A 24,572-nucleotide genomic window follows, 5' to 3' on the forward strand; every position below is an offset into this window, starting at 1 on the left:
ATGTCTGGTGTATTGCAGCTGCTATATTGCAGCAACTGGTACTAGGTAGTGTTACTGTGTTATAGTGCTGTGCCTGGTAATATGCTTATGTAACATACACCATTGGAAAACCACCACATGGGGGTACTAAATGTAGTTTGAATCATAGAAAACGGACTTGAAATGAGCAATAGGGAGTCTTGTCAGTGAATGTAATGGCAGTTGCCTACTATGGTATATGCCTAAGCCCCTACCGCATGTAATTCCTCTAGTCAGTTCCCTAAAATGCTGTTTATATTCATGAGCATTCTGCCATTGGTTTGCATCACTATTGTTCAAGAAGCACTCAAAACCATTCAGTATTGGAGGTATAGGAGTAGTTCCAGCATATAGGTCATATGTTCAAACCTCTGTTGTAAGCTCAAATGTGGTCTGTTTGACACAATCTCAGCTATGACAGGTGCATAATGTGATGGTGTATATAGTTGTACACATGTAATGTGACCAGCGGGACCTATAAGTTATAGTCTAGGCCATCTCACTGGCTGCACAAGCTATATGTTCAGTGGCCTCTGTATCTGTCAGTTTTTATTCAAATTGTACACCATAGAATGTGCCAGAATGCCTTCTGCATTTGGTGTAGATGTTCCAGCTCCCTTCAAATTCTAAGATGTCTGCAGTGTTTTGTAAGTCTGCCTGGTTTGAGCTGAAGATATACTAAGATGGCCAATATATTGGTTGTTTGCTATAATTTTGATACAATTTTTCACCCATTGTAATGGGGTATTCCATGTACACCCAGATGCCAAATCTCACTGTGTTCCTTCAAGTTGTTCCCATGCTGGAAATCTGACCGCCTCTACCTGTACATATATTGAAGTTGCTATATCTCAAGCAGTTCTTGGACGCATCTCACAAAACTTGGTGCGTCCTAATGTGTGTTCCAATACGCATCTAAAACACCCAAGTGTGCTGTCTAATGTTCTGGTACGCCTGTTTCAATTTCCCAGCGACTCGGCCCAGGCATTCATTGAAGTTGCTATATCTCAGGCAGTTCTTGAACGCATCTCTCCAACTTTGCTGTGTCGTAATGTGCGCTTCAATGCGCACCTATCGCGCCCAAGTGCGCTGTCTAATATGCCAGTATGACTGTTTCAATTTCTGGCCGAGTTGACCGAATGAGGTGTTATGTACACTGTATCTCAGTCATTTCTTGTCCGATTTGGACCAAACAAAGTGTGTTGGATTTCGACGGTCTGGGCGTATATACTTGCTCATTTGCGCATAGTTTTGTCACCCAGTTAAAATTCTCGAAATCTGGGCCAAGTTGACTGAGTGACATGTTGTACATGCTCTATCTCTGTCAGTTTTGGGTTGTTCGACATAAAAAAAGACGTATTCGACTTCTATTGTCTGGATGTACTCACATGCCAAATATCGTCTGATTTCGTGGTCTTCTTCCTGTCCTGCAAGCCAGCTAGAGAAGTGCGCTCTTATGGGCGCTTATGGGCGCTTAAACGGGCGTAGAGCTGCAGGACCTTATCTCTGCCCATCTCTCTGTCCTACCACCACCATCCAGCCTCTACATCTCCTCTTAGCTCTTCTCTGCACACCAATCTGCCCTCATTATGGCTCCTAAGCACTCTAGGCCCTCCTTGGACTACTTGGATCTGGATCAGCAGGAGAACATAGGAGGTGTCTTTGTGAGTATCTTGCACTCTCTCTCTCTCCATGCACTCACTCACTAGCTGCAGACTTCTGCTCCTCCCCAGGCTTCCAAGAGGGTTAGAGTGGAGGATTGGGTAGATGGGGATGATGAGGATGAGGATGAGGATGATGATAAAGACTATGTGAGTACTTGGCTTCTTTTCAGCACATTCCCCCTAAACAGCTATAGACTCCTGGCCCTGCTCAGCCTCCTGCTAAGCCTGCTGAGCCTGCTGAGCCTGTTAAGCCTGCTAGGCCTGCTAAGCCTGCCAGACCAGTGAGTACTACTTTTTGGGTGTGTTTCTTGCATCTCAAGCCCTTCAAGAAATTCCTGCCCCAGCACCAGGTCAATGAACTCCCATCTTCTGTCATAGACCCTGCCCACATCGTCTATGATGAAGTGGAGGTCTTGGAGTGGGCAGCCCGAGGTCGAGCTAAAGCCCACGAAGTCTTGGCCAACGCTCCTGTCTTCTAGCTTCCAAAGCCAATGAGGCTCTATCCTAGCTCTACCACCAAGAAGGAGAAGTTGGCTGACATGGATGCAGAGTGGGAGAAGATCAAGCCAAAGAAGTCTGTTGACTGCACCACCATCATTGAAGACTCGGAGGGGCAGCGGGTGCTCTACTATCTTGGTAGGCGCCCTGAGACTGTGAGTTTTCAATGTGCTACCCTATATGTTTCTCATCTATCTGGGCAGGACACACCTGGGGATACTCCTTGCCCTATTGAATCACTCTATGAAGGGCGCACGAAGAGGGATGTCGATATTCTGAGAAATAAGGGTGTCTCTATCCAGAACGATGCTCTCACTGTGAGCTGCTCTTGTCTATGTCTTCTGCTTGTCTGATTTTGTTCTAGTTTGATGAGCAGATGAGGTTGCTGGCAGTCTGTCAGTTTTACACCTCCCATGTTCAGCCTGTCCTTCCTGAAAAGGATCGTCGTCACGAGGGGGATCGAGAAGACATCAACACTCACCTTTTTCGATACCAACGAGGCAAACGGGAGAAGAAGAGCAATGAGAGATCCGGAGTGGGCCATCTCATTCATTGCTGGACCCAGCAAGGGGATTCTCACTTTGTGAGTGTGCCTCTGTGGTACTTTAGTTAGAGCTAACACTGTGCAGACAATGACTCCGAGCAGTGATATTGGAGTCAAGAATGATCTCAAGACACCCAAAAACCCCAAGTCTGATAGACTTGAGGTGACAAAGAAGTTCTAGACCCTCTCTGCTCCCTTTGCCGCGTACTTTGGTGCTCTGTTTAAGGTCTTCTATCCTGATCTCTATCAACGCTACCAGAAGGTGTTTGATGCAGGGAACTGGATCCCTCATGACCCTGGACCTTGGCTTGGACGTGCCCTTGTTTGGAAACTCCCTCTCGACCTCCACTTCGACCATGGTGACATTGGGCCTACTCTCACTATTCCCCTTGGTTTCTTCCATAATGGCGAGATGGAGTTCTCTGCCCTTGGGGCAGTGTTTCAGTTTGTGCATTTCTCTTGAGATTAGCAAACACTAATCTGAGTTGGGCAGGTACCGTGCTGGAGACATTATCCTTGGCTGGGACTGCAAATTTGCCCACAAGGTTCGGGACTGGAAAATTGCTAGGCATGCTCTAGGCCAAGATCTCAGCCCTGAGAATGGTCCCAATGTCCAGTGCCCTGAGTGGTTCTCTGGGGGCCGAGTTGCCTTGGTTTTCTTCTCTCATGCCATCACAGTGACTAGGCTGGAGAACAAGCCAGAGGGGTTTTTTGCCAAATACCCCAAGCACCATGAGCTGAAGACCCAGGATAAGCATGGGAATACTGTACTGGATCCTTGGGAGTTGTGTGAGTGTGGGTGGTCAGAGTGTGAGCGGGAGAATGAGGAGAAGTTGAAGTTGCAGCCTGTTTGTGACGCGGGAGCGGGCCGCGAACGCCAATCGGAGGAGAGGGAGGGGTGGATGGGTGTAGATGGAGGTTGGATGACCTCGATGTAGTGGTGCAGAGGCGTTGCCGGCACTAGGCGCAAAGCAGACGCAAACTAGAGTCACACGAGGGATGTCTAGCCCACAAAGACCAAGTTAACATAGCTCTACATACATACAGGCAATTGAGATACTCACCTAGCCCACAAAGACCAAGAGGTCGAGATGAGGGCTAGGACACGAAGTGCAAGTGCTAAGAGAGTCCGCGATACGGGCGCTTAAGCGCGGGAACAACCTTCCAATATAGTAGCAGGCAGAGAAAAGGCAAGGAAAAGACGAAAAATAATACGTAGGGCGAGTCCAGAGTCCGTTCCACAACATTACCCCCCTCCTAAAACCCATCCGTCCCGGATGGACATGATCCTCCCCTCCTGCCAGTCTTCCTTCTCCGTTTCTGTGTGCTCAGGGTGCTCAACCCTCCTCCATGGCAGCGCGGCGAATAGAGTCGCAGATATCTTGCGAGGCGCGTTGGGATTGCGCTCGTAGAACTCTGCGACCTTCTCTGGGGCATTGGCGACATTCGCCGCTGGTTCCCACGAGTCGTCCCCCTCTCCGTATCCCTTCCACCGCACCTGGAACTGAAGCCGGCGGTTGAAGAACCGACTGTCCAGAATCCTCTCCACCTCGTACTCCTCCCCTCCGTCCACTTCCACTGGCTCTGGCGGTGGTGCTCGTCGCCCGTTCACCTCGTTCCCTCCATACTTGGACAGCCGATCCACATGTACGACCGGGTGGATCTTGAGCGTGGGTGGGAGTTCGAGACGATAGGCTAGATCACCCACGCGTTCGACCACCTTGTAGGGTCCCAGCTGCCGGACACCAAGCTTGCGCGTTGCCTGGTGCACACTGATGTCTTTTGCGCTAAGCCAGACCTTGTCTCCGACTTCGAATGCCTTCCGATCACGAGGGTGTTCCTCTGCGAAGTGAACCTTCATCTTCGCCTTGCCTGCGCGCAGCACTGATTCAATGTCCTTCTGTGCTTGGCGCATGCCCTCTAGACGATCCTCGAGATGAGGGAAGCGAGTCTCTGTTCCCACTGGTACCGTGAAGTCTGGCTTGTACCCGTACATGACCTCGAAGGGCGTGTGGTTGTGCGCAGAGTGGATTCGGCTGTTCAGCGCGAACTCGGCCGTTGGCAGATAGCGTACCCAGTCGTCTTGCCGTTTGCGTACGAACAGGCGCAAGTGCTGCTCAACTTCCTGGTTCGTTCGCTCGGTCTGTCCGTTAGACTGAGGGTGGTACGCGGTGGTGAGTGCATGTTCAATGCCGAGCTTGCCGTAGAGTTCGTGCATTACGCGGGCGGCGAACTGGGGACCACGGTCTGACACAATCTTCCGAGGGACACCATGTAAGCGAAAGATCTCGCGGTAATGCAGGTCTGCAACGCCAGCAGCGTCGACACTGTCGCGTGTGGGGAGGACGTGACACTGTTTGCTGTAGTGGTCGACGTACACCGCGATGGCGTTGAACCCTTCGCACTCTGGGAGCCCAGTGACCAGGTCTACTCCCACCACCTTCCAGGGGGCCTCAGGGACGTCGTGTGGATGCAGGGTGGAGCGTGGATGTGGAGCTGGCTTGTAGCGCTGACAGCGCTCGCAGCCTGCGACGTACTTGGCCACGAAGAGCGCCATCCCAGGCCACCAGTAGTGTCGGCTGACGAGCTCAAGGGTGCTGCTGCGTCCAGGGTGTCCAGCTGTGACCGAGTCGTGGCATCGCCGAAGAACCTCTCGTCTGAGCTCTGGGTCGGCCGGCACGTATAGACGACCTTCGTGATACACCAGGCCCCCGTGCTCTTCCCACTCAGCCACTCCACTTGCCACCTTGCGAGGTGGCGCCGCAAGCCCACTTCTAACCTCCACTTCGCGCTTGGTGCACTCGCGGATGCGTTGCTCAAGCAGATCGGTGTCGCTGCAGATGGTTGCAGCTAGCTGAGCGAACCGTTCTGGCTTGAGTACGACCTGCTCCTGGTTGTCCTCCGCGTCCGTGACCTGATGAGTGGGGAGACGCGAGAGAGGATCTGCCTGCGTGTTCGTCTTCCCAGGCTTGTGGGTGAGGACGAAGTCGAAGCGTGCCAACCAGATTGACCATCGTGCTTGCCGCCGTGAGAGATGCTGAGCAGTACGCCAGTACTCGAGGTTCCGATGATCCGTGATGATCTCGAAGGGATCAGGAAGACCCTCAAGGTAGTGGCGCCAGTCCTCCAATGCTCGGATGATCCCCAAGAGCTCTCGGTCGTAGATCTCGTAGTTGCGCTCTGCATCCGACATGGACTCTGAGCGGAACGCGATCGGGTGCCATAGGCCGTCGGGGAGCTTCTGGAGCAGAACACCACCCGTTGCGAATCCAGAAGCGTCCACCTCGAGTCTGGTGGGTCGATCTGGTGCCCATGTAGCGAGAACCGGTTCACTGATGAAGGCGTCCTTGAGCGCGCGGAATGCCTGACGCTGCGCGAACTCCCATGTCCACGCGACGTCCTTCTTCGTCAAGTCGTTCAAGGGACGAGCCAGCCTAGCAAAGTCCTTGATGAAGCGACGATAGAAGTTGGCAAATCCAAGGAAACCGCGCAGATCTCGCAGGTTACGAGGATCTGGCCAGTCGCGCACGGCTTTGACCTTCACCGGGTCCATGCCGACCGAGCCCTGACGGATCACCAGCCCCAGGTACTCCACCTCCTCCCGCTCGAACTCGCACTTCTCAGGGCGCAGGTAGAGGTCGTGCTCCTCCAACCGCTGAAGTACTTCATGAACCAGTCGACGGTGCTCCTCTAGGGTGTCCGTGAAGATGAGGATGTCGTCCAGGTACACCGCTACCTTGCCCTGCGCAATGAGATCCGCGAAGATCGAATTCATCAGCGCTTGGAAGGTGGCCGGCGAATTGGTGAGCCCGAAGAACATAACCTTGGGTTCGAACAACCCTCGGTTAGTGACGAAGGCAGCCTTCCATTCGTCACCCTCCTTGATCCGGACGTTGTGGTACCCCCAGCGCACGTCGAACTTGGTGAAGTACTTCGCTTCTCGCAGCCGGTTCACGATGTCTGAGGCGAGAGGAAGCGGATAGCGGTTCTTGACAGTGACGTCGTTCAGCTTCCGGTAGTCCTGTACTAACCGGAGCTTCCCGTCCTTCTTCTTGACAAAGAAGACTGGAGACGCCATGGGGGACTTAGAAGGTGCGATGTATCCCTTGCGCATGTTGTCCTCCAGGAACCGATCCAGCTCCTCCTGCTCGTTCAGAGGCATAGGGAAAACCTTGGAGCGGATCGACTCAGGCGCATCAGGCTTGAGGTCGATCGCGTGGTCGTAAGGTTTCGACTCAGGGAGACGCTCTGATTCAACCTCGGAGAACACCTTAGCGTGGCGTCGATACTCCTCCGGGACCATCTCCTCGAACGTCTTCTGAGGTTTCCCCTTGTTGGCAGCCTCTGCCAGCTGCGTCGAATAGGTGTAGCCTGCCGCACACCACACCTCCTCCCTCGCATCCTCCAACACTCCTGCCTTCTGCCACTTCCGTCGCTGTGCCCGGTTCGCATTGATACGCTCAAACGCAGGCCGTTCCTCCTCCTCCTCGTCCGTCTCAATCCGCATCTCTCCCTTCTCCCAGTCTATCTCCGGATTCACCGTACGTAACCAAGGCAAGCCAAGAATCATGTCCTCTGGTCCCAGATCTGTAACTAAGAAATCGAGACGCTCGCTATATGTACCCATACCTAACGTAAGCCTTGTGAAATGCGTAATACTGCCTGCTTTGTTCTTTGTACCGTCGATATTGTGCACTGTGATCTCCTTGAACAACGGGTGCACCGAAATACCATGCCTATCTATGAACCTTTTACTAACAAAAAGCGAAGTCGCACCAGAGTCAATCATTGCTGCGGTCTTAACACTCTTATCATTTCCTTTTACTATCACGCTAGTGCGAAAATGCGAACCGGATCGATTTGCTTCAGGTATAGTACAGCTATCTACGGTATCGTACGCGCTAGGTACAGGTTCAGGGAAAGAAGAAGAAGAGACCTTGGGTGGGGGCGCCGCTGCCGCAGCTCTTAAGCGGGCCCGTTCGGAAAAGACTTTTGGAGCAGTTCAAGCTCGCCACGGAGGATCTTCTGCTGCTCCGTCATCTGCTGCATCTGCTCGAGGATTGCGTTGATCCCCTGCACATTGGAGTTCGCCGTTGAGGTCGACGCGACCGGGCTGTCCTCGGTGGTAGCTGCAACGCGCTGCTGACCGCCCAAGCGTGGCCTGCCCAGTGCCTTGCTCTGGCAAACGCTCTCGCGATGGCCACGGCCTCCGCACCAGCGACAAGTCTCGTTCGAGTGGTTGCCGTCCTTCTTCTGGTGGTCGGTCGCACCACAGCCCCAGCACCTGCCGTTCATCGACCGCCTGAACTCGCTCAGCTTGGCAGCATCAATGTCCATCGCGTCGGGGTCGCGGGAGGTGCGCATGGTCGAGGGAGTTGCCACGGATGCGAACTGCCCGGTGGCGGTACGAGGGACAGTCGGGGTCGCAACAGACTTGCCCTGTTCGCGCGCACGCTCAGCCTTGCGCGTGCGAATGCGCATGTCGAGGTCCGTAGCGACCTGAACGAGGTCGGGGAGCGCAGCAGTGTTGCGAGCAGTATGCACCAACTCGTCTTTGATCTCCGAGGAGAGGTGCTCGTAGAACCGGTCGCGGAGGTCGGTCTGGCTGTAGCCTGTCCTGTCCGCGAGCTCATTGAACCGCGCGTAGTACTCGACGACGGAGAGGCTACGCTGGTGAAGAGCCTGCAGGGCTGCCTTCGCGTCGACTGCCTCGTCGGCCGTCTCGAATCGCGTTTTGAACGCCGCTCTGAAGGTCGTCCAGTCGTTGTTGAACACGGCCAGCCCGTTACCGATCGTTTCCAGGTAGGGGGTAGCCCAGATCGCAGCGTCATCGGTGAGGAGAGTGAGAGCCGACTTGATCCACTTCGCGTCGTCACGATCGAAGCCGCCCGTGGCGTTGGCAGTGTTCAGATGGCCACCCATCTGCATCGCGTAGACTTGGAAGGATGCTACGAAGCGGCGTGCATCCGAACTGGTCTTGCCGTTGTACGGCTGGGGCTTGTTCGCGACCTTTGTCGCGTCCTTCGTGGCTTGGGTGTTGACGTTCGAAGCCACCGTCGCATTCGTCATAGCTTGGGGAAGGGTGGTGGACAGGTTCTGGAACGCGGTTGCCAGATTTGTCACCGCCTGCGTAAGGTTGGCCTGTCCGGCAACCAACTGCTGCTGGTTCGCGGTGAGGGCCTGCATGAGGGCCTGAAACTGCTGGGCATCCATGACTAGGGGTGGGATAGGAGTGTGGGTCTCGTCGAATCTAGCCCTGCGGGTCGTGTAGGTGACAGGGGTACGGATATGAGGACACGGTTGGTGGTCGCACTCTCGCCAGAGGAGGTCGTTTCGCTCGTTGCGGACGATGTGGACGTGCCGGTTGTCTTCAGTGTCAACCGCGTGCTGATGACCTGTGCAAGCCACCGTGCTCTAGGAACCAGGATACGCTCCGGGGAAGTGAACACCTATTGAGGCTTCCGGGCAGCCAATCAGTCGGGATGACCAACTGCGCGGATAGAGTCGTCGGCCGGGAGCGGGGTAGTGTTCTCAGAGTGTGATACTCGAGCTCAACAGACCCAGGGAGACTGCGATACGCTTAGAGCCTTATAACTCCGGCAGGTATGCAGGGTAGGGGAAGAGCGGGGCGAGTGGCACAGGGTGGGGACGATGCTTTGATGCCAGCACTCACTGGTTAGATCTCGACCTAATGACGCGGGAGCGGGCCGCGAACGCCAATCGGAGGAGAGGGAGGGGTGGATGGGTGTAGATGGAGGTTGGATGACCTCGATGTAGTGGTGCAGAGGCGTTGCCGGCACTAGGCGCAAAGCAGACGCAAACTAGAGTCACACGAGGGATGTCTAGCCCACAAAGACCAAGTTAACATAGCTCTACATACATACAGGCAATTGAGATACTCACCTAGCCCACAAAGACCAAGAGGTCGAGATGAGGGCTAGGACACGAAGTGCAAGTGCTAAGAGAGTCCGCGATACGGGCGCTTAAGCGCGGGAACAACCTTCCAATATAGTAGCAGGCAGAGAAAAGGCAAGGAAAAGACGAAAAATAATACGTAGGGCGAGTCCAGAGTCCGTTCCACAACAGTTTGGAGGGCTGAGGGGAGACTAGCCACCAGACTCAAGGGCAAGGGCAAAGGCAAGGGGAAAGAATGAGTTTTATTTGAAATGTATCCTATATACAGAGTAACTAAAACATTTGGAGGTATCCAGACTTGGGAAAAGAAAGGATCAATAGGGAACTTACTTCAACACATCTTGTATGTGTTAGGGCATGTGAGCGTGCTGTGGGGGGAGGGGATGGGCAGCACGGAGAAGGGAAGGGGCAGGGGGCTTACTGGGAGGACGACCGGTGCCGCGGTCTTGAACCGTGGTGCCGGGATACGAATTGAGGGGCCGAGGACGTCCATTGGGACTTCCTTGGCGCGTTGAGGTAGTCGTGGAGGTGGTCGGACGGCTGGATGGGGAAGTTGAGGGTGGTGAGGAGGAGGAGGAGGAGGGCGGGCAGCGCGCGTGGACGGCCGTAAGGCAGCCCGTTTTGCGCGCGGGACATTGGTGATGGGCGAGGAGGGACGAGGGACACGCCCCGCTGCATCTTGTATGCGGTTGGGGCTTGCAGGCGCACTGTGGGAGGTAGAACGGGGCATCGCACAGGAGGAACGGGGCCAGGGGCTCACCGGCAGACGACGAGCGCCGCGGTCTTATACCGCGGCGCCAGGATGTGAATCTAAGGGCCCAGGGCGTCCATTGGGACGCCCTGGGCGTGTTGAGGTGGTCGGGGAGGATGTCGGATCGTGGGACAGAGAAGGCGGAGGGTGGCGAGGAGGAGGAGGAGGGCGGGCAGCGCGCGGGCGCGGACGGCCGTACAACCACCCGTTTTGAGCGCGGGACGCGGGCAACGGCCGAGGAGGGACGAGGTACACGCCCCGCCGTATCTTGTACGCGGTCGGGGTGTGCGGGCATGCTGTGGGAGGATGGGTGGGACAGCGCGCAGGAGGGACGGGGCAGCGGGGCTCACCGGAGGGCGACAGGTGCCGTGGTCTTGAACCGCGGTGCCGGGATGGGAATTGCAGAGCCCAGGGCGTCCATTGGGATGCCCTGGGCACGTTGAGGGTGTAGAGGAGGTTTGATGGTGGTGACAAGGGGAAGGTGGAGGGTAGGAGATGAAGAAGGAGGAGAGTGGGAGACGCCCATGTTAGAAAGGCTGTAAGGCAGGCTTTCTTCATGGCTCCTATACCCCTCTTGCCTCCTACCTCAACCACACTGCCCTACAGCCTTCTTCCCAGTCATCATCCACCATGTCTCTCAACCATGACATTACATCAGTAAAAAACGACATGTCACCGGAGTGCTCTGGAGCCTCTAGAGCAGTCGGAGCACGGTGAGACAAGTACCCTTTTATGGAGCCGCGAGAGCTTGGCCGGCGCCTCCCAGGCACTCCAGAGACACAGCCGCTTGCTCGGCGAGCACTCTGGAGTAGCCCCGAGTATCTTCTCCAGAGTACTCTGGAGCTCTCCTGAGCACACCTGAGCCGAGCCATTTCTAGGGTGAACACCCGGTGCTCATGTAGCACACATGTATCGATCTCAAAAACAAATAATCATTGAGAGACGACTACAGCTCATACATATTGGCTAATACAACACACAGAAGCACAACAGAGGCTGCCTGGGCACGATCTACACACCAGCACCATAGAGGATTTTGATTGATCAAAAGGAGCGTGGATGGTACAGGCCTATCTCTCTCCCGAACAATCGACACTTACCTTGATGGGCGCGATACACTGCACAATCTTCCATCCCATGTCCCACTCCTCCTTCTCCCGCTCACCGCGAGGTGACGATTGACCCGAGACCGCCCTGTCTTCATCCAGCTCAAGAGCGGAATACGAACGGAACGGTGGGGTAAGCTGTGTGCGTAATATCAGCAAACACTCACGTAGAGTGGTGAGACAGAACGTACCAAAGGACGAGGTGACAGCCTTAGACTCGTGTGAGCCGAGGACGACGATGCGCCCGACAATGTTCACCGTGAAGAACGTGCTGACGGGGCTGGTCTGCAAACAAGAAGCCACAGTTAGCGCTGATCCTGAGACGAGGTGCGAGGCGTGACGTGGACGGTTACGCACCTTGCCCTCCGGGTCCGCGGGTACTACCACGATGTCGCCAAACATGACCATCGAGCTCAGGTCGCCGTTGGCCTCGCAAGTAAGGGCTTTTGGTACGCGGTGCTTCTTGCCACTGACGATGATGCAGGCGTTCTGGCAGACGAACGAATCAAAGGCCTCCGCGGTGGACGCAGTGTACTGACCTGTGAATCGTGATGCGTTACTGAACGATGTTCTCGAGGTCGTGGAGGATATGGTGCGTGTAGAAGGGTAGGCACGAGAGACGGGGTGCTGATGGAAGGGACGAGGGAGAGAGGGCTGCGAGGGATGGAGATGGACTGCGGGAGGTAGGGCTCTGAGTGCGGGAGGCGACGACGTCAATGTATGGTGTACGTTACATACCGAGATGGCGTCAAGACCCGGGCGCTGACGCATCTTTCTGTTCAAAGCGGGGATGGTAAGCCGTCGTCCTTCCGTGTCCTGTTCTTAATGAGTTTGGTTAGCAGGCAGGGTGCGCGAGCCCTCGTTGCACTTACATGACAACATCGGGAGGAGAGACGGGTAGAGACAGCGAGGAGGAAATAATTGAAGACGACCGAGAGCCGCGCTGCTGGCGGTGGGCGGTGCCGCCCAGAGGTCTGTGCGTGGGAACAACCTTCCACAACCTGTTCTGGCGGACTTGTGTTCAAGCACTCAAGTCTCTGACCGTTTGATTCCCTTCCCTATGTAAGTACTGGCTGCGAAACTCGCTATTATTTTATTGGTCTCCAGTGGCAGCAACCCAGTTTTGTTGCCCCGTTGGCCACTCGCAAGATGTGTGCGCTCGACTGCGTTCGTCTTTCTCACGGCTACAGCCAGGACTCGTCCTTCCCCCGCCGCCCGCGCAACCACTTCAAATGAGTGTTGCCAAAAACGCGCGACTGGCACGTTCTGAGCAGCTGTACCAGTCACCGGTTTTATTTTTCGTTAATATAACTACCAGAGAGCCCACGTTGTATCACGCCGGTGCGGGAAGACATATGAGAGCGTATATACGAGTTTCGTGCACTATACTCACGCGTTACCGCTTGTATCGGAGGATAATATCGAGGACTCTCATGCCACCACTGTAGCACTAGAGACCTCGAGTGATCCTGGTCGTGGCTCTCAAGACGTCGTTAGCAGTCACTGCTACTCTGGAGAGCTCCAGAGCACGCTTGCGCTACTCGAGAGACCTCGGTATCATTAGTCATCGCGCGAGGGTCCTCAAGCGCCCTCCCGGTCATCATTGGCGGCAAGGGAGTGATGCCGAGTCCGGGCCGGGGCTCTGGCGCACAGCGCTTTTTCCTGATGTATTCACGCTGTCTGCACCTACCTTCCCCCCTCCTCTGTTGTTAAAGTTGCACAAACCTCCAAGACCATGTACGAAGTTGCTATGCGCCCAGCATTGGCCACCGTCCACCTTCAAGAGTGGTACAACAAAAACAAAACCAATGCTCTAGCATGGGTGCAGTGGCTTGTTTCCATCCATCCCTACCTTCCCTATCCTCCATGCCACTACATCAAGTCTCTTATCACTCCTGAAAACCCCGATCTCATCCCCCATTCAGTTCTCCATGGCCTCTTCAGCAGCTCACCAGGTCTCTCTGAGCTTGTGGTTCTCAACCCTGGAGAGAACCTCCACATCATCCACATCTCCTTCATTTTCAAGTTAACTACCCTCTCTTTGACCTCCACCACTCTCCCCAGTGTTGCCACACTCACTCCCCTCCTCTCTGAACTTCCCCGTCTCTCCTCCCTGTCTGTGTCTCTCCAGGATGGCACCATCCCATCTGACATTACAGCTGAAGACTGGGGGATTCTTCATTCCTTCATCCTCTCCCTCTCCAAAGTCACCCAACTCTCTTCCCTATCCTTGTCAGGATATAGAAGCGAGTACGTGCAGGCTTTTGAGTCTGAGTTGGCGGATTGGATGGCCATTGAGACACTTGGTGTTCAGTCTCCTCTTTTAGACCTCAACCATCTCAAGTCCCTTGAACTCTGTTTGTGGCAGCCGTCTTTGGTCCCTCCTACCCCTTCCCTTCTTCATCTCTCTGTCTACTGCGACAGGACCTTTGCAGTCCTGTGGGCTCATCTCTTGCCCCACCTTCTCACCATCAATATCGACTTCAACCTTGATCCAGATTTTCAATACATCGATAATGATGAAGACCGTTCCTTCTCCCACATTGACTCCCTCTGATTTGATCAGACCTGGTTCATCCCTTCCACAGAAGCCGACTACCAAGGCGAGGAGTTGCCTTTCGCTATTCTCGATCATATCAAGTCCTTGGCCTTCCTTTCCTTCATTGAACTCTGGTGGGAGGATGATGAAGATAGTCTCACTGTCCCATGTGAGATGCTTACCAGAGCAGCGGAGTGCAAAGTCAGGTCTCTAACAATTGAGAACTTCGTGGAGCAGAGTCGAAGTAATTTTGATGTCATTTTGGTATGTTTCTCAGCACCCATCTCTGATAGATTCTTACATTTATGTGTAGTTCATTCTGGCTGAGAGGCTCTCTCCAGTTCCTCTCATCCATCTCAGCATTGGCTTTTCTGTGGACCTGTTTGAAAGGCTCAACATGGATGGTCAGATTGCTTGCAAGAAGCTGGCTGAGGTGCTAGTCAGAGCCATCCCCACCCTGGAGGTTCTGCAGCTGGAGATTTCTGAGGTGCAGAGGAAGAAGGACAAGATGGAGGGCGCAGGAGAGGCCAACCTATGGTGGAGAATCCAGCGTCAGGATGAGGTCATTCACTTGGAAGAGATCTGGAGTGATGTGGGTGAGGCTGCAGTGGGTTTGATTCAGAACAAGTCCTTCAGCCTTGAGAATCTCAGAGGTTTGTGTTTTATCCCTCATACATGCACTCACTCTGACAACTTCAACAGACCTGTTTGTTAAGAGTGGTATCTACTACAAGATCTAAAAGACAGGGTTGTAGTGATTGCTTTCTATTGTCATATGGAGGTGGTCTGGGTGACAACTAGACCATGGGAGAGGGAATTCAAAGGCAAAGAGGAGGAGGAGGGCTAACAGCGTCCACGTGGACGGCCATACTGCTGCCCATTTTGAGCGCGGGGCGCGGCCGATGGCCGAGGTGGGATGAGGGACACACCCTGCCAGGTCTTGTACGTGGTCGGGGCGTGCAGGCGCACTGTGGGAGGTGGGACGGGGCATCGCGCAGGAGGGACGGGGCAGCGGACTCACCGGGAGGGCGACGGGCGCCGGGATGTGAATCCAAGGGCCCGGGGCGTCCATTGGGACGCCCTGGGCGTGTTGAGGTAGTCGTGGAGGTGCTCGGACGGTGGGAGGGTGAGGTCGAGGGCGAGGAGGAGGAGGAGCAGCAGGGTGGGCAGCGCGCGGGCGCGGACGGCCGTAAGGCCGCCCGTTTTGAGCGCGGGGCGCGGACGACGGCCGAGGAGGGTCGAGGTACATGCCCCGCCGCGTCTTGTACACGGTCGGGGCGTGCAGGCGCACTGTGGGAGGTGGGACGGCGCATCGCGCAGGAGGGACGGGGTAGCAGACTCACCGGGACGACGACGGGCGCCGCGGTCTTGTACCGAGGCGCTGGGATACGAATCGAGGGGCCGAGGACGTCCATTGGGACGTCCTTGGCGCGTTGAGGTAGTCGTGGAGGTGGTTGGACGGTGGGAGGGCGAGGTCGAGGGTGAGGAGGAGGTGACATAGAGCAGCCTCTGGGCCTCACAGCCTGTGTGGGAATGCTTACTAAGCCTGTGGCTCCTGCACACAAAATCGTCGCCGCCATCCCCTCTCTTCTCTTGGGGGCTCTTGTCCTCTCTCCACTCTCTTCGCTGGCTTCCGGCCGGAGTCAGCGTTGAGTGAGAGGCTGCCCCCCACCCCCCAGTCCCTGTGCTCCTGTACCATGCCTACTCGGTGCACCGATTTAGAGCGGTGGTCTTGAGCCAGCGATGCCTGCGACATTGCCACTTTGGGTGGCCGGGTCGTTGGAGCACAGAGCTTGCTCTGTGTGAGATCTTTCTGTCCCTCTCTTCAAGATTTTGCTAGCCTCTGGCTAGCAGGTGAGTGCTCCCTCACCTCCTTGATTCTGTGCTCACTCCTCTTTTGTCCTCTAGCTGTTCTTGTTCTCGTTTCTCCCTGTTTTATCTCTTGTCTGTTTCTAGGTTCTGCCTTGGTTATGTGTTGGGTCTGGGAGGTCTGCTTCGGTCTATTGAGCTGGTGAGTCATCTATTCTCTCTCTGCATTGCTCCCTCCCATCTTCCATGTCTCTGACATGCCTTACTCCCATTTTAGGACCCTGATTGGCCTGGCTTGACTGGAGTCCTGTCTGTGAGATCTGCTTGGTTCTGCTGAGCTGGTGAGTACTTTATTCTTCATCTGCATTGCTCCCTCCCTTCCTCCATCTCTCTGACTTGGTTTTCTCCCTGTCTTAGCCCCCTGATGTCTGCTCTGACTGGGGTTCTGTCTCTGCCAGTTCTGCTTGGTTTTGGTGTCCTAGTATGTGCTCTATGCATTGCTCCCTCCCTTGCTCTGTCTCTGATATTCTTTTCTCCCCTCTCAGGTCCCTGTTATAGCTAACTTCACAGGTGTTCTGTGTTTGGGCTGTTATAACTAACTTCACAGGTGTTCTGTGTTTGGGAGTTGTTCTTGATTGTTGTGCTGAGGTCAGTCCTTGCGTCTCTCTTTGCTCTATCCCTCATTCAATTTCTCTAATACAACCCTTCTTCCAGGCTTGTTGCACCATCTTGTGTTATCTTTGTCGTGCAGGTTAGTTCATTTTGGCTTGGTCTCATTCATTCTGCGCACTATGGAGGCTGCTATGCCTCTTCCTCGCTCCTGAGTCGCGACAGGAGTGTGGGAAGGGGTTATGCAGCCTTCGCGCTCTTCTGAACTTTACTAACTTGACTCTTTCTCCCTTTTCACGTTCCCTTGGGGAACCTATGCTGGAGCGTACAGCTGGGCGTCTATATCGCCGTTAAGCTCGCTTGTTCGCTCTAGGTCGCTCTCAAGGGATTTGGAGGAGCGCTTGCTGTTGGGGCCCCTAGGGATTGGTTTCTTTTGTATCTGCTCTGTATCCATTGCTTTGCGCCCATCTCCTCCTCCAAGTGTGCTATTTGTGTGGCAAGCTTGGTATTCTGTCTCTAGTCTGAATCTAAGCAATGTAAGCTTATACATATGAGAGACAATAGGCGTATGGTGTGTAAGAGACCAAGTATGTGCTAGAAAACCTTATAGTAACACTACACTGAAGAGACAAGTACAGCTGATATAACACCATCGTCTGATACCTGTGGCTTGACTTTGCCGTAAAAAGAGAACCAGTCAGAGGACTTTCCTTAACGACATACACTGCAAGTCTTTCCAAGCACTGAAGAGAAGATCTGGTATACAGTGTTTGCGTTCTGCCAAGGGTCCAATAGCACTATAGCATCCTTCTCATGCAAGATAACACGAACCTCTGAAGACGTCTCCATCCTGCACCTAGTCTGGATAAGTGGAAGCTCAATAAGAAGCTTGCCCACCAGGTGTACCCGATTTTCCACTCTCTCCATGTAGTCCTTCATCGTCTCCTTCTCCCTGGCCTTCTCTGTCTCCTTGCGCCAATTCTCCATCTCCGACAACTCCAGCCTTCTGAGTCGCTCTTTCGTAACCGTGTGAATGGCGGCAAGCCTAACATAGTCCTCCCCCTCCAGCTTCAGAAGCTTCTTCGGCTGAAACTTCTGAGGGAAGTCTGCCTCCGTCTTCTCGATTGGACCCCAGTAGAGCTGACCGGGTGGCTGTAGGTAGAAGAGCTCACAGTTCCAACCAGGGGGAGTGACTCGGGAAGGGGTTCGGAATGGGAATGGAAATCTGGGAAGGCAGAGATGGATGCAGAAGGTGTAGGTGGAGTGGAAGCAATAGAGGACTTGAGAGAGGCTGGTCTCAAAGCGATGGGGATCGGCATTGGGATGAGGGCAGAATTCAGGGTATTCGCATGACAGGTGTTCGAACGGGACTTTGCCTAGTTTCTCCACATCGCTGAGGAACTTTGACCATCTCTTGGTGGTAGGATTCCCCTTGTTCTCGAACTTGTGCCATTTGTCCCTTCTGGGATTCCGAACAGCTGATCCACCGATCGACGGTCGAAGCTGGGGACAGGCGGCTTCTACGGAGCTATAAAAGTGGTGGTACCGCTCCCAAAGGGCGATCAGGATGTTCCGATCCAGGTATAGCATGCCTCGGTCATCGGTTTTGATGCCGCCAATCCAATGGAGAACGGATGGTGTGAGCTTGCTCAGGCCGTAGGAGGTCAAGGAGTCCCAACGAACGTCCGATACAGAGAGTTGGCACTGGCGATGACTGCTAAGGATCTGGCCAGAAGAGGTTGTGTGTGGAAAGAGTCCAGTCTCCATGATGTGTGCAGTGGATGAATAGGATGTGGTTGGAATGATGGCTGCAGTGATAGCTTCTCGATGGTCTCTCGATATTCAGATTTAAAGATCACGTGTTCTCATTCAAGTCGATATTCAGATTCAAGAATCACGTGTTCACATTCACATTCATGCACCGAGAAAAGAAGCTCAATTCACTAGAAGAAGCACATGCCAGCTCTACATCTTCTACCCAGCCATAGGCACATCTGTCTGAGATACAACTGCGCTGTCCTGCAAGTCACTATCGTCCAAGCGCATACACTTCAACACAGAGTCTGTGTCATCTTCCTCGCTGTCGCCGTAGCCGACCTTGCGCTTCAAAGGACGTCTGGGAGACTTGGCATGCTTTGTCAAAGCTGCAATTGAAGCTAGATTGAAGTCCTATAATCAAATCAGCAAGCACGCTCCAAGTGAGAATCAGCATATAGCACTCACCTTCTCGACAGTACGGTCTAGAACAAAGACGTACTCCTGTCGGGGAAGGCGAACCACTGTGAAAGCGATCTGCAGCTCGACTAGGTTTGAGATGTTGATCTGGTGAGGCTTGATCTTTGTGTATGTTGCCCTAAACAACGTCAGCTATGGTTGGCTTCATAGCAATCTGGCACGTACTTGGACTCCTTCATTGTACGCTCCCAGTACTGAACTGCATTGTCGGTAGTGTGAACATGATCACGCAAAGCTGGTCGGAGAACATTGAAGGGGTCCACGACATCTGCCAAGTCCACAATCTCATCATCTCCAACCTCCTTTCCCCTACTCAGAAGACGGTTACCGAACTGGATAGCCAGGTGGCCTGAGCGATCAAAAGGGGTCCACTCTCGAAGTCGTCCATGAAGAGTCTCGATAAGGCGCTGATAGACTTGGTAGACGCAGACCGCACCCTGCACCGCGTCTTGGAACAGGTCCTCACCTAGGCCAGAGATAACGACTGACTGGCTAAGACCAATGATCCGATGATTGGACCGAGGAACACTGGAAGCAGACAGGTGAACTCAGGTACGCATCACAATACACAAAACTCACTCCATCTTCCGAATAGGAGGGAGATTGGCCTCTACGAGATATCCTTGGATCGACAGGATAAGCTCCTCGATAGGCTCTTCAGGAGACGCTCGTTGATGGATGAGCGTCATCCGCACTCCGTTCGCCACGTCCACCACCTCTCCAATCGCATTGAGAATGCTGGGCTACCATGCACGGTATGAGATTTGTTCTAGGGCTGCACAATCCAAAACTCACCTCTTTGATGCTCTGAAGCTGCTTGTACGGAGCCTCTGCCTCTACTAGGCTCGACATCTCCTGCTTAAGCATTCTCGCTGCACCACACAGAAGCGCATTAGATCAAGTCAGAACCAAACACTCTCTACTCACCATATTTGGCCTCATCTAAAGCCAGCTGAGCAGCGTAAAGCATAGGGGATAGCAAAGAGGAGGTGAAGTAGATGTTTGCGATAGTTGGTTGAAGGTGAGGAGCCCTTCATCCCCTTTTCGTCTAATCTCTGTGTCTTCTCAACACGTGAACAGGAATTTCCAACTGTTTGTTTGTGCATGGTCTAGATTCTTTGGAACGTGCTCTGGCGGTGCGTCATTATTGATCGGGATAAGCTCATCCGAAGAGCGGACAACATCGGACTTTGCTTATTTTCAATGCCCCATCCGTGTCTTCCCTCCCTTCTTCTGCATGTTGGGTGTCATTCAAAAGCTACTTCTTTCTGCTACATGTCACTGAACTGTATAGGGTCACTGTTGTATGGGACTATGCAACAGTGAGCCAAGTGCTGGCAGACTCGCTTGAGTATAGCCGACGGTCTAAATAGCCGTATAGGCGGATTCAGGAACTGCTGAGAAATTCAGAGTGGGCTGGTGGGACGATGTGCACGGACCAAGGGACAAATAAACAGCATCACAGTGCTGTATATAAACCTAGGCAGACGCGCTGTCGTCTACACACTCTCTCTCTCTTTCTTGCTCTCATTCTTGCTTCCTCTAATCACTCCCAATCACACTCCTTTCCGATACCCGCTCCTTTATACACTCACTATGGCCAAGACTCGCGCCTCTGCCACGTATGTGATTCCTTTCATTTGCGTATGCCAGGCTGATACGTTTATTATAGGTCTAAAAAACAGTAACCCCAACCAAGCGTGGTCGAGCTGCCTCCTCCCCCGTACCATCCACGCGCGATGAGTCCCCTTCCCCTTCCCCTGATCATGGGGGTGAGGAGAAGGAGACCTTGACGATATATGTGTCTACCATATGTGTTCCATATTCTTTATACTCACTCACGGTTGCAGCACCATCAAGAAGCCTCGAGAAGGTCGTCCTCGGAAGCCCCAGGCCTCTGGTGATGAGGCTGAGCGGCAGCCTGCTCCGTCTGGTAGACAGACTGCCAAAAGCACTGGTCGCGGTGGAAGGCGTAGCACTGGATCTCGTAAGGCCTCAGCTACGACCAAGCGCAACCCTTCTCTCTCCCCTACTCCCACTCGTTCTCAGGCTCACCAGAATTCTACACCTTTGGCTGGGGATGAGAAAGAGGTTCAACGGTGCGCACATTCACTTCTCAGACTACTATGTTACTAACTTTGTTTCAGGATCACCAAAAGCTTCATTTCAAACGAGGCTGATGACGTTCATTGCCACTCTGAGACTTCAGAGGATGAAGGTTCCGATCAGGACAAGTACTGCGAGATCGACACCTCGTGAGTCTTATTTACTTGGCTTACACTGCTTGCTTACTTCAAGTTCAGGTTGAAGGTGAAGGAGCTGCAGGCTGCTAGGGCTCGTCGAGAATCCCAGCAGGCTGAGAAGATGGCTGGCATCTCCTCTGACGATGGCGATTACCATGTGGTGTTCCTGACAATCAGAAGACGCCTAGGAAGTAAGTAATTTGTTTAAGTTGTGCTACAGTGCTCACACTCAGCTATAGAAAGCCTTCTATGGGAAAGCTGAACGTCTCTCCAAAGTCTCCATCTCCGTAAGTCTATTCCTTTATACGCTCAACCACTGGCTTACCTTTGTTATAGGCAAAAGCCTAGACACCCCTCAGCTTCCAAGCCTGTGGTCGAGATGTGAGCAATGTGCCTTTATATTCATGCATTCTTACTCATATGTACTAGCACTATGACACCCCGTGGGCGTCAGCAGCGTCGCACCAAGTCAGAGTCAACATCACTCAGTAAGTTCAGTATATTGTGACATCATATGTATACTTACATATTCTCCCAGCTTGACGCCAACGAAGCGTGGCAAGGCAGCCCAACTCAGGCCCCAGGCTGAGGACTCAGACGATGACATCATGTCTGAATTTGAGTTGGAGGCAGCTGGGGGGGCTGAAGACGCTATGGATATTGATGACGAGGACTCTAACCCAGATGCTCTTTACGTGCTCAGTCCTGACCACACCACCAAGTACGTATTCAGTTTGTTAGTGAACACAATTGCTCATGCTTTCTAGTGGCACACCGAGCAAGAAGCTTGCAAGCAAGATGTCCTCGATCAAGATGAAAGACAGGACTCCTTCGACTAGGTACAATTCTCAAATTTGTGTTTGATATCGTGCTTATTATGCCCTCTAGCTCGACTCCAACCAAGAAGAGAAACGTCAAGGTGCAAGCTGACAGCTTGGTTGACACTGCCTCTCATGCTAGTGGTAGTCTTGTATCTGCTTTCAAGGCGGCAGGCAAGCGTTCCAAGTCTTCTGAAGATGAAGGCAGTGATGACGCTCTCAAGTACGCATCTTCTCCCTGTTCTTTGGTACACACTTCTGACATATTTCTATATTCCAGAACGTCTCCCACAAAAAGGCCCGCTTCTCGTAAGCTTCTCATTTATAGTGCTCAGATCTCTGCTAACATCTGTGTAGAATCAAGTACAAGTCTGCGTCAACCCAGACCACGACCTGTCGGAAGTGAAAGTTGAACGCCTGTGAGTTACTCTATCTAGCTTACTCCCTAGTGGTGCTCTCGCTGACATTGCACTGCTTATAAGGGTGTTGCCTAAGCCTCTCAACATGCAGAAGCTCAAGGACAAGGCCTCAAAGTGAGTCATTTTTAGTTGCAGTAACTTCTACTCACACTTCTTACAGATCGTACCACACGAGCTTTGGGGTGTTCAGCAGTCGATCGACAGGAGCACCACGATCGCCAACATCCGCCATGGGCTGCCTGACTTTGAGAATGAGTGAGTCATGTTTTTTTAATTCTAATTAGGACTCCTTTGCTGACTTTTCTGTTGTAGCGGCAAGACGTACATGGTGAACTACATTCACCCACTGCATGTGAGCCCCACTAGTAGGCTTCTGACCTCGAAGCACTACCCCACGGTGCATCCAACGTATGTATAATTCAATCAAATCCTGCAGATTTATACTCATCAGGTGTTCACTAGGATCTTTTACAAGACGTTGGCCAACACTGGCGACGGCATGAAGGTCTTCAATATTGGATGCGCTGACCCTAAGTTCTTCAAGAAGGTCTCCAAGTTCAAGGCTAACTCGTACTATCTGTGTTTCGACAACCTGGCTCTTGGCAACAACATAGCTATTGGCTATGCTGTTGGCATGGTGATCAGAGCGCACACGGAGAACAACGGGGAGTTCCAGTTTGGTGCCACGTCGTTATACGGCAAAGGCATTCACCTTGAGCTGCTCGGCAAGGCTGATAATGCTCGACTGGGTCCTTTTGTCCTTCGTGCAATGGACTACCAGGAAGCAACGATCGCCACTGGTGAAACTGCGCTCTTGAAGAATGATGAGCTTGTTAGCCAGGGTTGCTTCTGGGCACACTCTGCGTTGCACAACCCTGAACGTGCAAGTACCATGACACCTCGGCCTAAAAGTGAGTTGCTTGCTCTATTTGCTCTGCGATACTGAGTCGGTGCTTTTGTCACAGGGTCAATCTCTGGTCCTGTCCGTGAGTGCATATTTTTGTCTGCACTGATGCAGTGACTAATTTAGAGTGCAGCGAAGAGCATCCACCTCAGCTCAGATGAGGACGACGAGGAAGTGGGTTCCTCTAGTCGCTCTGTGCGGCAGTCTGATCCCATCAAGGATCTGAGTGACACGGTGAAGTCGTATCACTCGCCCGATGCCACCTGTAAGTTCTCCATTACACACATTGAAGCGCTTCAAGTGCTTACTCTGTGCTTTCAGACCCAGTCTGGGACGCCACTGCGCACTTCCAGAAGGAAGACAGAGTCGAGAGCTATCTCCTCAACCAGCCTCAGTTGCTCCCTCGCTGCCTTCCTGGTGAGGGTGGTGAACCGCTCCAGCCTCACGATCTGGCTGTCGTCTACTTCACCTGCAACTCTTACTCTAGTAAGAGTGGCAGTGACGACAAGCCTTCAATTGGCTTCAACCTCTGCGGTGCAGTGAAGATCGCCTCTCATGTGTCGGTTGAGGAGAGCACCTAGTGCGCTGGTTGTCTTTTGCAGATCGTCATCTCCCTGTGCATGTGCATCAGCTCAGACTTGTGTCGTCTTTGTTCTTGTCTTATACAGATTGTGTCTCCCTGTGCATGTATGTCGTGCTACACTTATACCCACTACCACTATGCATCTCTCGCTCTCTCCTACCTTGTTTCTCTGGTATCTTGTGGACATCCCTATGTACATATCATGAACCATACTCTCCTGCCCTGCCCTCCGCTCACTGATATCTGGACTCTTTTACAATCATCTAATTCTTTCTTTACTTACACACTAATGCTTTGTACTACCATCACGCTCATTACGACCAACTCGATATACACTCTTGCAATCTGATTCATAATTTGTTGCTGAACTTCTGGGTGTGATAATCAAGTGCGCTTCACCGAGTCTTGCTTTCGACTAAGATAAGAACTTGGCGCCTTCCACATGGTCACATGACCATGGGAGTTTGATGGAGGTTGAAGTTGAACTTTGGCTAGGCAGCCTCTGGGCGCCTCTCACTTCTGAACTCGAACCACGATGTTCTCCTACTCTGCACTCAAACCCGCCTTACTATTCAGCCTTTTATGGCTGATTCAGTGTGCTTGGCACACCTCTGCACAAGTTAACTCTGCCTCTCTCTCCCAATCCATTCCAATCTATGTTGTAAGTGCACTTCTCTCCTCTGTTATGGCACAACCTTACTGATACATCTATAGATGATCACCTCTATATAGCTTAGACTACACTGAGCAGGTTACTCTGGGCACCTTGATTGAAAGCCCCAGGTCCCTTGTGGATGAGGTTTGGACGAGCACCTCTGTTTTAAGCTCTGTCTGTCTGTGCCTTCAGTCAAACATCGAGGTTATCTACCCCTCACCTGTCTGGCATTATTCTGGGTCTATGTATGGCTATATGCAGC

At 53.1% G+C, this 24,572-nt stretch overlaps 7 protein-coding genes across 7 annotated transcripts; 4 read left to right on the top strand and 3 right to left on the bottom strand.

The window, feature by feature from the left end:
* Positions 1-1,607: 1,607 nt before the first annotated feature.
* Positions 1,608-2,905, top strand: BXZ73DRAFT_106686 (uncharacterized protein; the record flags this gene model as incomplete). Its single annotated transcript, XM_048016694.1, has 9 exons — positions 1,608-1,682; positions 1,734-1,829; positions 1,877-1,963; positions 2,012-2,092; positions 2,162-2,335; positions 2,384-2,497; positions 2,545-2,561; positions 2,620-2,763; positions 2,827-2,905. 9 exons carry the CDS (start codon positions 1,608-1,610, stop codon positions 2,903-2,905), a joined length of 867 nt encoding a protein of 288 aa, XP_047872521.1.
* Positions 2,906-2,917: 12 nt separating this feature from the next.
* On the top strand, positions 2,918-3,290 carry BXZ73DRAFT_21134 (uncharacterized protein; the record flags this gene model as incomplete). Its single annotated transcript, XM_048017618.1, has 2 exons — positions 2,918-3,160; positions 3,210-3,290. Coding segments are annotated over 2 exons (324 nt in total), but the record flags the coding sequence as incomplete, so codon positions are not given.
* Positions 3,291-10,056: 6,766 nt separating this feature from the next.
* BXZ73DRAFT_81727 (uncharacterized protein) lies at positions 10,057-12,267 on the bottom strand (the record flags this gene model as incomplete). The annotated part of the gene is made up of 8 exons (XM_048023556.1): positions 10,057-10,346; positions 10,400-10,686; positions 10,741-10,820; positions 11,117-11,248; positions 11,491-11,588; positions 11,688-11,781; positions 11,854-12,030; positions 12,235-12,267. The coding sequence occupies 8 exons, from the start codon at positions 12,265-12,267 to the stop codon at positions 10,057-10,059; spliced, it is 1,191 nt and encodes a 396-aa protein (XP_047872523.1).
* A 964-nt stretch (positions 12,268-13,231) lies between these two features.
* Positions 13,232-14,775, top strand: BXZ73DRAFT_106691 (uncharacterized protein; the record flags this gene model as incomplete). The annotated part of the gene is made up of 4 exons (XM_048016695.1): positions 13,232-14,024; positions 14,085-14,299; positions 14,349-14,688; positions 14,738-14,775. 4 exons carry the CDS (start codon positions 13,232-13,234, stop codon positions 14,773-14,775), a joined length of 1,386 nt encoding a protein of 461 aa, XP_047872524.1.
* A 277-nt stretch (positions 14,776-15,052) lies between these two features.
* On the bottom strand, positions 15,053-18,220 carry BXZ73DRAFT_106692 (uncharacterized protein; the record flags this gene model as incomplete). The annotated part of the gene is made up of 3 exons (XM_048016696.1): positions 15,053-15,325; positions 15,379-15,459; positions 17,285-18,220. 3 exons carry the CDS (start codon positions 18,218-18,220, stop codon positions 15,053-15,055), a joined length of 1,290 nt encoding a protein of 429 aa, XP_047872525.1.
* A 207-nt stretch (positions 18,221-18,427) lies between these two features.
* BXZ73DRAFT_55063 (uncharacterized protein) lies at positions 18,428-19,377 on the bottom strand (the record flags this gene model as incomplete). The annotated part of the gene is made up of 4 exons (XM_048021272.1): positions 18,428-18,622; positions 18,677-18,806; positions 18,854-19,216; positions 19,268-19,377. 4 exons carry the CDS (start codon positions 19,375-19,377, stop codon positions 18,428-18,430), a joined length of 798 nt encoding a protein of 265 aa, XP_047872526.1.
* A 907-nt stretch (positions 19,378-20,284) lies between these two features.
* BXZ73DRAFT_106694 (uncharacterized protein) lies at positions 20,285-23,653 on the top strand (the record flags this gene model as incomplete). The annotated part of the gene is made up of 20 exons (XM_048016697.1): positions 20,285-20,310; positions 20,539-20,621; positions 20,688-20,787; positions 20,836-20,943; positions 20,992-21,122; positions 21,175-21,218; positions 21,280-21,312; positions 21,361-21,419; positions 21,470-21,652; positions 21,699-21,770; positions 21,820-21,972; positions 22,030-22,058; positions 22,114-22,168; positions 22,232-22,282; positions 22,373-22,423; positions 22,481-22,576; positions 22,631-23,079; positions 23,134-23,154; positions 23,206-23,337; positions 23,394-23,653. The coding sequence occupies 20 exons, from the start codon at positions 20,285-20,287 to the stop codon at positions 23,651-23,653; spliced, it is 2,136 nt and encodes a 711-aa protein (XP_047872527.1).
* Positions 23,654-24,572: the final 919 nt, after the last annotated feature.

The sequence above is a fragment of the Epithele typhae genome (genome assembly GCF_022376455.1).
Source record: "Epithele typhae strain CBS 203.58 chromosome Unknown BXZ73scaffold_88, whole genome shotgun sequence".
Lineage (NCBI taxonomy): Eukaryota > Fungi > Basidiomycota > Agaricomycetes > Polyporales > Epitheliaceae > Epithele > Epithele typhae.